We start from the raw sequence: 10,623 nt of genomic DNA, 5'->3' as shown, positions 1-10,623 counted from the left end.
TTCGCCTGAGTTGTCCCCCATTTTCGCTAAGCCACATGGCCTGTCGTCTCCGTGCACCCGTGACCACTACATCACCTTGGGGCCGGGCTCGCTGCCAGTGGACATATGGCCCTACCGATACCAGGTGACTCACAAGGATGAGTTCAGAGCGCCAGTGTGCAACCATGCAAGGAAGCAAAACTATCGGAGTATGGGTTTCGACACTTTGGCAAAAGTTAATTATACGAGTAGTTTGAAGTAATTCTTGGAGATGTCTAGAATATATACGTGACTAATGCTCCTCACTACTGGAAACAGCAACATTGCCGAGGGCCTGATTTCGGGCACTCGGCAAATCCTTTCTTTGCCGAGGGCCGCCCTCGGCGAAGCTTAGCCCTCGGCAACGGCTCGTTCGCCGAGGGCCGGACCCTCGGCAATCAACGGCCCACGGCAAAGGCCCACCTTTGCCGAGGGCCGGGCCCTCGGCACAGTACCGCCTCTCGGCGACCTCGGCCGAGCGTGACGGCGGCACCGGCCGTCAGCCTTTGCCGAGGGCTCGGCGTTAGGCCCTCGGCAAATAATTTGGAAATAAAAAATAAAACTCTTTGCTGAGGGCCCGTTGTACAGGCCCTCGGCAAATATTTTGAACGGGATGGCGCCGGCGGAAATAAAAAGAAAACATCTTTGCCGAGGGCCTTGGATGTTGGCCCTCGGCAAAGAAATTAAATAAAAAAATAAAAAAAATCTTTGCCGAGGGCTCTGGATCTAGGCCCTCGGCAAAGAGGGGACCCCATATAAAAAAGGGAACGGCCGGTTGGGCGGCCTTATCCCAAGCCGCGCCCGCCCGAGCCGCCACTCGCCCGCCGCCGCCGCCGCCGCGCACGCCACCGCGCGCTCGGCCGCCGCGCGGACGCCGCCGCCGTGCAGGCCGCCGCGCACGCCACGGCGCGCTCGGCCGCCGCGCGGACGCCGCCGCCGCGCAGGCCGCCGCCGCCCCTCCCCCGTCGCCCCCCGTTTCCTCCTCTCCTGTCGTCTCGCCCCGTCGCCTGCCCACGGCCCGCCGCCGCCCCGGCCGCGTCCTCCGCCGTCGTCGCCCGGAAGGTTCGGTGCCTCTGCTCCCTCCCCAGTCTCTTCTTTACAAAGTCACCTTGATTTCGCAATCTTGACCTGAAACCTTGAAATGTTGTTATTGCGCATCATTGTATTGCTTTTGCATGGATTAGTCTTTGTTGCTAGTGAACTGATGATTATTTCTGCATAACTGATCCGTAAAGGGACGTTTGAAATGATTCTACTACAAAGCTTAGCAAAATCTGAATAACAACATTTATGCTCGCTATTAAGTATGAATGGAATTAACTCCTATAGGAAGAGAAAAGTGTAATGTGCTTACTTACAGCCCGGAAAATTTAGGATTTACTGGTTCAGTACTTTTCTGCAGTTGCACTTGTTTTATTCACTGTCTAAGCGGGTCATGTTTTGAAGCAATTACTTGGGCATGCAATGCAGGTGGTTCTGGATAACGGCCTCGTCTGGACGACCTTGCCGTCACCTTCACTTCCCCGTCCCTCGGTCGAGTAGAAGGTAAAACCATGGGTTGTCGGCCATCGCGCCGTTTTTTGATGTGAATGGCCTTCGTGCCTCCCATTGTTGATGTGTTGGCCTTTGTGCCGTGAATGTGGGTGTTGGCCATCGAGCCGATTTTTTTGCAGGTTTTGGAAACCTTCCCGTACAGGGGAGGTTCTGCCGAAATTTTTAACTTATACCCTTTTTTTGCAGAGAAGAGGACGTCAAAGGAGCTTCAGAGTAGTCGATCGTCCTCGTCGGCGCTGCGACTCTCCACTGCCCCGACTCGCCACTGCCCCGCTACCCTGTCTCCACCGCCACCTTAGGTATAAACAACCTCTACTCCTGTATCTTTGTCGTAGACTGCGTAAACCAGTTAGGCGTCTCCCGTCCGAAAGAGATACGGTTGGAGGCATGCAGATCACTATGTGTATCTGACCGTATCTGTTTCGGATTGTCCACGTTTTTTGGACAGCCCGCGTATGCGTAGATGAGGTCAGTTTCCATGCTCCGCTCCGATCCGAGCCAGAATTGCGGCAGCACCTCCCCATTGTTCTCCGAATACACAAACTTCTTTGCAGGACGTGTATTGGGAGAACATCGGAGAGGTGCTGCCGAAATTCTGTCTCGGATAGGAGTGGAGCATGGAAACTGACCTCATCTACGCATACGCGGGTGGGATTAGGATCTATCCTCACCTATTAGACAGTAGGAACACCGGCTAGGTGCAGTTGATGGTTACATTACTCGGTGATGTATTTGTCAAAGGATGGAGGACCGTCAGTGGATGTACACGGGGCGAAGAAGTCGAAACGATTACGACGTGGATTGGGTGAAGAGGACAGATGACTTCTTGAAACATGCATTTGGCGAGGGTGTAGCTAAAGGGCATTCTCTAGTTTGGTGTCCGTGCAGCCACTGTGACAACAGGAGAAGGGTGGACAAGCAGACCATGGGTAAACATCTTGTGTACCATGGTTATACGCCGGGCTACCACCGGTGGATCTACCATGGTGAAGCCGATCGTATCAGAGAGGAGGTGGTGAGACCACGTCTCGAGCCTTTTGATGATGATGCTGGGGTAGCAGACATGATAGATGACGCTCACCAAGCTCAGTTCGCTGAAGGACGTGACAAGGAGGAGATGGAGGCAAACGTAGAAGCCTTCTACAAAATGTTGGACTCGGCGTCTAAACCCCTTCACGAGCATACAAATATTTCTTAGTTGGATGCCATTGGGCGTGTGATGGGGCTGAAGGCCGAGTTAAACCTGAGTCGAGAAGGCTTTGATAAGATGTTGACTGTGTTTGGCACCATGCTACCGAAGAACCACATTCTGCCCCCCAACTTGTACGAGTCAGAAAAACTCCTTCGTGCGCTCAAGATGCCATATGATAAGATGCATTGTTGTCCAAAAGGGTGTGTCCTATTTTGGAAAGAACACGAGCATGCAAAGTACTGTCCGAAGTGTGGATCCTCCAGATACCTGGAGGTAGTATCTGGTGATGGCCAAAAGGTGCAGCTTACGATCCCCGCGAGAGTCTTACGTCACCTTCCTTTCATAGCGAGGATCCAACGACTTTTCATGACCGAGGAAACTGCGAAACAGATGACATGGCACAAGAATGGCAAGCGGTACAATCCGGACAAGATGGTTCATCCATCTGATGCTGAAGCATGGCAGTACTTTAATGATTGACATCCTGAGAAAGCAGCTGAGGCTTGGAATGTACGTGTCGCCTTCGCAACAGATGGATTCAATCCTTATGGATTGATGTCTTCCCCATACACATGTTGGCCTGTGTTCACTATCCCTCTCAACCTCCCCCTGGCATCGCCTTCCAACGACAGAACGTATTTTTGTCGTTGATAATTCCTGGACACCCAGGAAGTAATATGGGAGTGTTCATGGAGCCTGTGATTGACGAATTGATAAAAGCTTGGGGAGGGGTATGGACATACGACCGAGCTACAAGGTCAAGCTTCAAAATGTACGTTTGGTATCACTACTCTCTGCATGATTTCCTGGCGTATGGGTTATTCTGCGCCTGGTGTGTTCACGGGAAGTTCCCGTGCCCACTATGCAAGAAAGCTGTGAGGTTTATTTGGTTGAAAAAGGGTGGCAAGTATTCGTCGTTCGACAAGCATCGTCAATTCCTCCCTTCTGAACATCCATTCAGACAAGACATCAAGAACTTTACAAAAGGTGTTGCAGTGACAGACCCTAAACCCCACATCAGGAGTGGTGCCGAGGTTCATGCTCAGATAGATGCTCTCGTGCCCAACGAAGGAGGTGGTTTTATGGGTTATGGTGAGGAACATATGTGGACTCATAAGTTCGGCTTGACCAGGCTCCCCTATTTCGATGACCTTCTTCTGCCACATAACATTGATGTAATGCACACCAAAAAGAATATCGCCGAGGCACTTTGGGCAACTCTCATGAATACAGAGAAATCTAAGGACAATGTTAAGGCTAGAGTGGACCTGGCGACGTTGTGCGATAGGAAAAAACAAGAGATGCAACCTCCTAGTGGTCGAAACAAGAAGTGGAAAAAGCCTAAGGTGGATTTCGTCTTGAAAATAGATGCCAGGAGGGAAGTACTTCAATGGATCAAGAACTTGATGTTCCCAGATGGCTATGCCGCTAATCTGAGCAGGGGAGTGAACTTAGGCACTTTGCGAGTCAACGGGATGAAGAGTCATGACTACCATATATGGATTGAGCGCTTCTCCCTGCAATGGTCCGAGGCTACGTCCCTGAGCATGTCTGGAAAGTGTTGGCAGAGTTGAGCTATTTCTTTCGCCTGCTGTGTGCTAAGGAGATATCTCGGAACATCGCTATGGAATTGGAAAAGGTGGCACCTGTGTTGGTCTGTAAGCTGGAGAAGATCTTCCCACCTGGCTTTTTCTTGCCGATGCAGCATCTGATCGTGCACCTTCCCACTGAAGTACGTTTGGGGGGGCCTGTGCAGTTTCGTTGGTGCTTTCCAGTCGAGAGAGGACTAAAGACTGTTCGCAAGAAATGTACAAATAAAGCCAGAATTGAGGCTTCCGTTGCAGAGGCATACCTGCGGGAGGAGGTGGCAAACTTCACAACGCTGTACTACAAGCCGAACCTTCCTAGCAATCAAAATCCACTCCCTCGTTACAATGCTGATGAAAATGAATCGACCCTCGGCCTTTTCCAAGGACAACTCGGTAGCGCAAGTGGATCGACCGTTATGATCTTGACAAATAAAGAGTGGCGCAGTATCATGTTATACGTGTTGAATAACCTTACTAAGGTGCAACCTTTCATCAAGTAAGTTCTCAATGATCTTGTTTCAATACGCCGTTACTATTCAACGTCCAACCCTATTGATTCTCGCTCCAACAGGAAATTTGTTCGTGAATCCTGGCATGAAGCTAGGGATCCTACCCCGCAGGAACAAGACACCCTTCTATCGCGGGGCGCGGGAGCGGATAGGCCTGATTTCATTTCTTGGTTTAAACGAAAGGTAATGTCCAATTTAGCTTGTATATTCGATATTCGAATATAACGATCTATCATGTTTGAGCTTGCAGGCCCAGACCGATTCGTCCATGAGTGATGAGTTGAAACAAGTTGCGAACGGCTACCAAGCTAGGGTGAAGTCATTTACCGGATATGACGTGAATGGTTATCGTTTCCACACAACAAGATACGAGCAAACCCGGCCCAATCGGAAAACCACAAATAGCGGAGTTTGTACGCCTGGCACTGATGGTCTCGACTACCATGGAAGAGTTGAGGAGATCTACCAACTAGAATTTGATGGTGACAAACCTCTTAAACCTGTCATGTTCAAATGCCACTGGTTCAATCCTCGCGAAACGAGACTGACCCCTCATCTTGGGCTAGTCGAGGTGCGAGAAGATTCCATTTATCCGGGAAAAGACATCTACATTGTGGCTCAACAGGCCGTGCAGGTGTATTACACGAGATATGCCAACCAAGCCAAATAGGAGCTTCAGGGTTGGGCTATTGTGCACCAGGTTTCTCCACACGGCAAACTACCAACCCCTAACGATGACGATTACAACTTTAACACAAACACATATGATGGAGAGTTCTATCAGGAAGATGGGCTACCGGGGACGCTTCAGATAGTCCTACCCGAGGCCCTCGAAATGGAAGTAGACAACGAAACAGTTGATGACGAGGACGATGGAGATGTGGTGCAAAATGCCAAGGACATACAAATGCTTGAGCGATTACTTGTAGCAAGTGACGAGGACGATAACATAGAACCTTCGGATAGTGTTGCCTATTTGGATAATGTTGACAGTGATGACGAGACCTATAATCCCAATCATGAAGATTATTCATAATACATGTAATACTATGTCTTGTTTATTTATTTTCATTTATATTTTGTTTATTTATTTTCAGTCTCTAATATGTGTACTAACAAGTCTTGTTCATTCTTCGTGCGTGCAGGTGATTCATCAAAGATGGTGAGCAGCCGGCCACGACGTGACACACCCTCGGCTTACGCGAGGAGGCCACCGGAGGAGGGGGAGGCAGGCGAGGGACAGTTGCAAGAGGCAGCGGGAGGACGAGGGACAACGGCAGGAGGCCGCGGGAGGAGGGGGAGGCAGACGACAGGAGGCAGTGGTAAGAGGCAGCGGACTCAGCCCCCTAAGCCCGTGCCACCGACAGAGGAGCACAAGGAGGAGGAGGAGGTCGAGGAGGAGCAGGGTGCGGCGCCCGAGGACGAGGGAGGCGAGGCATCGGGTGTCTACCAGCGAGGCCCGGCGACGCTCCCTTCGTTTCCGCTTCCTCAGAACCGTCTAGTGCTTCGCCCTGTGCCGCCCAAGTAAGTAAATATAAATGATATCACAACTACTTCATATGATATGTTTGAAATCGAAAGAGAAACTGATAAATTTTCTTCTTACTTGTGCAGGGCTTGGGAGGTGTTGTCAGGTACTCCTCTGCGCTCTCCCGCGACCGTCTTGGGTGTGTTGTGCCGGAAGTGGTTCCCCGACATTGTGGAGTTGCCGTCGGAGGCCCGAGAGCCAGCCTACACATGGGACAGGTACGCCCTGGGCGAGGACGACCAATACCGCAACAAGCAGGAGCGGATACTTGCTGAGTTTTGGGTAAGTTCCTCTTGCACAACATTAATCAATCCTTCACATTGAATTCTATTTTTTTCAAATAACGATTGGATATATCATCTTTTATGCAGAGGTTTTTCAGGGCCGAAGAAGGAACCGAGGGCCTCGCTGATCGTGTGGCGCATGCAGCCTGTAGGAAGTATGTCACCGACATGTTTCACGAGGCGCGCGTCCAGGCCCACATAGACTACTACGCGTCGGCTCGTAGAATGACAGTCACCAAGAGGGAGGCTCGACAGATGACGCTGACCCAGGAGCAGTACCTTGAGGTACATGAATAACATTGATATTGTTTTGTTTTTGAATTAAATATGTTCAATTTCATCTTCATATATGTCAAACACTCGTTGACTTGTAGGTGATTCCCTGGTGGTGCCGAGCGCATGCCGACGCCTGGACAATGATCGTGGCTAGGTGGTTCACGCCGGCCTACATAGAGAAGCACGAGTCTCAGCGGGCACTGCGTATGCTCAGGCCAGTTGCCACTCACCATCAAGGCAGCAGGAGTCTCCCCGGATTCAAATCGGCATATGTAAGTGATTTTTCTTCTATTTAGTTTCACGCTTAACGTATGCCTGATTGCTCACCACCTGCCGCCTTTCTCGCAGGAGGCTGCGCACCCGGATGAGGATGTCTCGATGTTCACGGCGTGGGCTATGTCCCACCAGACCAGGGTGGCCGGCGACGTCACCTGGGACCCAGCTGCCCCTCGCGAGGCATACTCCGACCCTAACGTGTACACTAAAGTCCAGGAGTACACGTCGGCGATACAGCAGCGGCACGGGCCAGAGTATGACGTCTGCACCGAGCCCATTGATGCCGAGGCCATCATGAGGCTCGGTGGCGGCAGGAAGCACGGCCGGACGTGGATTGCGAACGCCGCCATCGACCCCACCACTGTTCCCACTCTGAGCCAGCTCCGAGCACAGAGCACGAGTTCCAGCCAGCCCATACGCTCATGGCCTACTCCGACACTGCATCGGGTCGATGCGCTCGAGGTAATTCTTGTTTTACTCGTCGTAAATTAATATTCTCACACTTGAGTTAGATTTGCATTACTGAAATATTGGAGTGCAATATTGCAGGCCCAGAACAACGAGAAGACGGCGCAGATCACGGCCCTCACTGCTCGGCTGGAGGCTGAGCAGGCCGCTCGGGAGGCCCAGGAGGTCAGGATTGCAGAAATGATGCAAATCATGCAAGCTCTTGGGCAGAAGACGGGTGTGCCTGTGCAGATGTCAGCTCCTCCGCCTCAGGTGCCGCACGCGTTTGCAGCTACTCCTGTAAGCGTTAAAGTTCACTTCTCGCTTGTGTGACATAGAAACCCAGAGAACACTAGCTACTGATTTGCTTGTATGACATAGAAACCCAGACAACACTAGCTATAAAAAATTTGATAGGTTTCTGTCTAAATACTAAAACTGTAGTCCTAGAATAATTACTGCAATCTCACATAAGCATATAATTGTTTGTGCAGCCTCAGTCGGCGGGTTCCAATAACCCCCTCGTGCGTCACCTGATTCTGGAGGCTTCGTTACACCACCCTCGACGCAGAGGCCAGACGGTTGGGAAGGTTGGTGACGCAGAGGCCAGACGGTTGGAGAGGTTGGCCAGCCTCAGTCGGATTTGAACTTGTGGACTTGACACTTGAGTTAGATTGTGGACTTATGGAATTGTTGAATTTGGGCTTGTGATGATACATGTGATGATCTATGTGATATCTGTGAGATATATGTGATATTTGTGAGATATATGTGATGATTGTGATATTTGTGGGATATTTTGTCTGCATGGAAAGCAAGAAACAGGTGGAATGTTGAAAATTTTCACTGGTCTTTGCCGAGGGCCTTGACCATAGCCCTCGGCAAAGAAATTCCCAGGAAAAATTAAAAACAGGTCTTTGCCGAGGGCCTTAACCATAGCCCTCGGCAAAGAAATTCCCAGGAAAAATTAAAAAGTAGGTCTTTGCCGAGGGTTTTGAACACAGCCCTCGGTAAAGAAATTCCGAGACAAAAATAAAAACGTAGGTCTTTGCCGAGGGCCTTCGATATAGCTCTCGGCAAAGAAATTCCGAGAAAAAAAAAGAAAATAGGTCTTTGCCGAGGGCCCTGCGGTATAGCTCTCGGCAAATAAATTCCAAAAAAAAAGCTCTTTGCCGAGGGCCTGTATGTCAGCCCTCGGCAAAGACGCCGTGGAAAATAACCGCGTACCTAATGGCTACTTTACTTTGCCGAGGGCCGCCGTTAGCCCTCGGCAAATACTTTGCCGAGTGCCCGATAAAAGGCCCTCGGCAAAGACTCCTTCGCCGACGTTTTTTTTCCCGAGGGTTCTTCACCGAGGGCTGCCCTCGGCAAATCCTTCGCCGACGGCTGAAGAGCCTTTGCCGAGGGCGTCAGGCCCTCGGCAAAGACCCTACGTCCAGTAGTGCCTTATTAGAAGTGGAGGCCATGTACGTAGGCACCAAGCAGTGACACCCATAAGTAATGGCTATAACTAGTGCTTCATATATATTATATGCATCTCGTTCATTTTTTATTACTCATGTCTTAGAAATGATGTCCATCACTTGCACATTTGATTTCATCATTTGAGTGAGATTGGAGAGCCTCTAGTGCATTACTTATTGATTTTGCAACTTGTGGCATCAGTTGAGCGCATTGGGCAGGTGGAATTCTTGTTACTCTTGGTTTTTACCGATAAACAGCCTGGAGTTTGTGGGATCGTTGACAGGCTATCGGTGACTGTTGCCGGCTCCGATCGTGGTGATTGTGAGGGGGTCCTTGTGCCTTCCCCGCGGGAGAATCGCGAAAGGCAACTCTAGTGGATTGCACGTGGCATTGTGTAGCCTCACTCTTGTGGTTCTTAGCGCACAATGCCACATGATGGCTATTAGCGCGTGAGCCACCTAGTGAGTGTTTCGCCACAACGAGGACGTAGATTGCCGGCAAGCAATTGAACCTTGAGGATAAACCATTGTGTCATCTTGATCTTATTATGATTTATTTGTCTCTTGCCAGCTTGGTATATCACCTCTACGCTTGATCTTTACATTAAATATTCATATCATTGTGTAGAGCTTGTTGGTAGCCTTGCTAGTTGAGTAGCCTAGTGAATTTAATTGTAGATTACATCTTGCTAGCTCACTAGTGTTAGTAGTAGCAACTTAGCCTAGTTGTTTGATTGATGTCATAGAGATCATAGCAAAACTAGCATTTTGGAAGGTGGCTTGCTTTTTTAGTAAAGCTAGAGCAAAGTGTATTTCGCCATTTAGTTGTCTAAACACTTTGCTATAGTGTTTTGAAGAAATTTTTATTATGCTATTCACTACCTCTAGCCATTTACGACCTTTCATCAGGTCTAGGGGGTGTTTCAAGTGCGGTCCGCACGGTTCAAACATGTGCCCTGTGGCCTCATGCCTAGTTTTCCTGACCACTCCACCCTAAAGTCACTTCTGACCAAATGGATGATGTTTTTCTTTTGTATTGCATTTGCTAGATATTGTAATTGACATTTGAGGCCTAAACGAATTTCAATAAAAAAAAAGTCTCAACTCGCAAGTTTTAGATCTCATGGAGTAGCATATCTTTGCTTTTTTGTCGCTTTTGCATATGAGGTGGTTTGATATTTTTAAATTTTAAAATTTGAGAACTCCAAAAAGAAATTTGGGAGCATAAATGATTTTCAAGGAAAAAGTCATCAACAGCAAAGTTTTAGACCTGATCGAGATCTACAAGTTTGGTTTTGATCATTTTTTCTATCCGAGTTTGTTTGATTAATTCCAAAATTTTGAATTTCAATATATAAGAACTTTAAACAGAATTTTATGAGAGTATATGATTTCAAATGAAAAAGTCATCAACTATGAATTTGTAGATTTCATCTAGATCTAAAACTTACTTTTGGTCATTTCTCTATCCATGTTTGTTTAAACAA

The 10,623-nt window shown here is 49.0% G+C and overlaps 1 protein-coding gene and 2 long non-coding RNA genes across 3 annotated transcripts; all 3 read left to right on the top strand.

The window, feature by feature from the left end:
- The first annotated feature begins 969 nt into the window (after nucleotides 1-969).
- LOC136482274 (uncharacterized) lies at nucleotides 970-1,825 on the top strand. The gene is made up of 3 exons (XR_010765025.1): nucleotides 970-1,080; nucleotides 1,489-1,563; nucleotides 1,764-1,825. It is a non-coding gene; the product is annotated as an uncharacterized lncRNA (long non-coding RNA).
- A 4,810-nt stretch (nucleotides 1,826-6,635) lies between these two features.
- On the top strand, nucleotides 6,636-7,169 carry LOC136482614 (uncharacterized). Its single transcript, XR_010765135.1, has 3 exons — nucleotides 6,636-6,672; nucleotides 6,762-6,959; nucleotides 7,049-7,169. It is a non-coding gene; the product is annotated as an uncharacterized lncRNA (long non-coding RNA).
- Nucleotides 7,170-7,328: 159 nt separating this feature from the next.
- LOC136480185 (uncharacterized) lies at nucleotides 7,329-8,347 on the top strand. The gene is made up of 3 exons (XM_066477810.1): nucleotides 7,329-7,688; nucleotides 7,776-7,973; nucleotides 8,168-8,347. Exons 1-3 carry the CDS (start codon nucleotides 7,329-7,331, stop codon nucleotides 8,318-8,320), a joined length of 711 nt encoding a protein of 236 aa, XP_066333907.1. The 3' UTR covers nucleotides 8,321-8,347.
- Nucleotides 8,348-10,623: the final 2,276 nt, after the last annotated feature.

This window comes from Miscanthus floridulus, chromosome 9, assembly GCF_019320115.1.
Source record: "Miscanthus floridulus cultivar M001 chromosome 9, ASM1932011v1, whole genome shotgun sequence".
Lineage (NCBI taxonomy): Eukaryota > Viridiplantae > Streptophyta > Magnoliopsida > Poales > Poaceae > Miscanthus > Miscanthus floridulus.
Note: the sequence above shows the minus strand (reverse complement) of the source record. Positions and strands in the feature narration are given on the sequence as shown.

Bases quoted from the DNA above. Each gene is read 5' to 3' on its own strand.
- LOC136480185 (XM_066477810.1), top strand. From the start codon at position 7,329: ATGTTCACGGCGTGGGCTATGTCCCACCAGACCAGGGTGGCCGGCGAC. The intron at 7,689-7,775 runs GTAATTCTTGTT...GCAATATTGCAG, and splicing joins ATCGGGTCGATGCGCTCGAG to GCCCAGAACAACGAGAAGAC. The intron at 7,974-8,167 runs GTAAGCGTTAAA...TTGTTTGTGCAG, and splicing joins ACGCGTTTGCAGCTACTCCT to CCTCAGTCGGCGGGTTCCAA.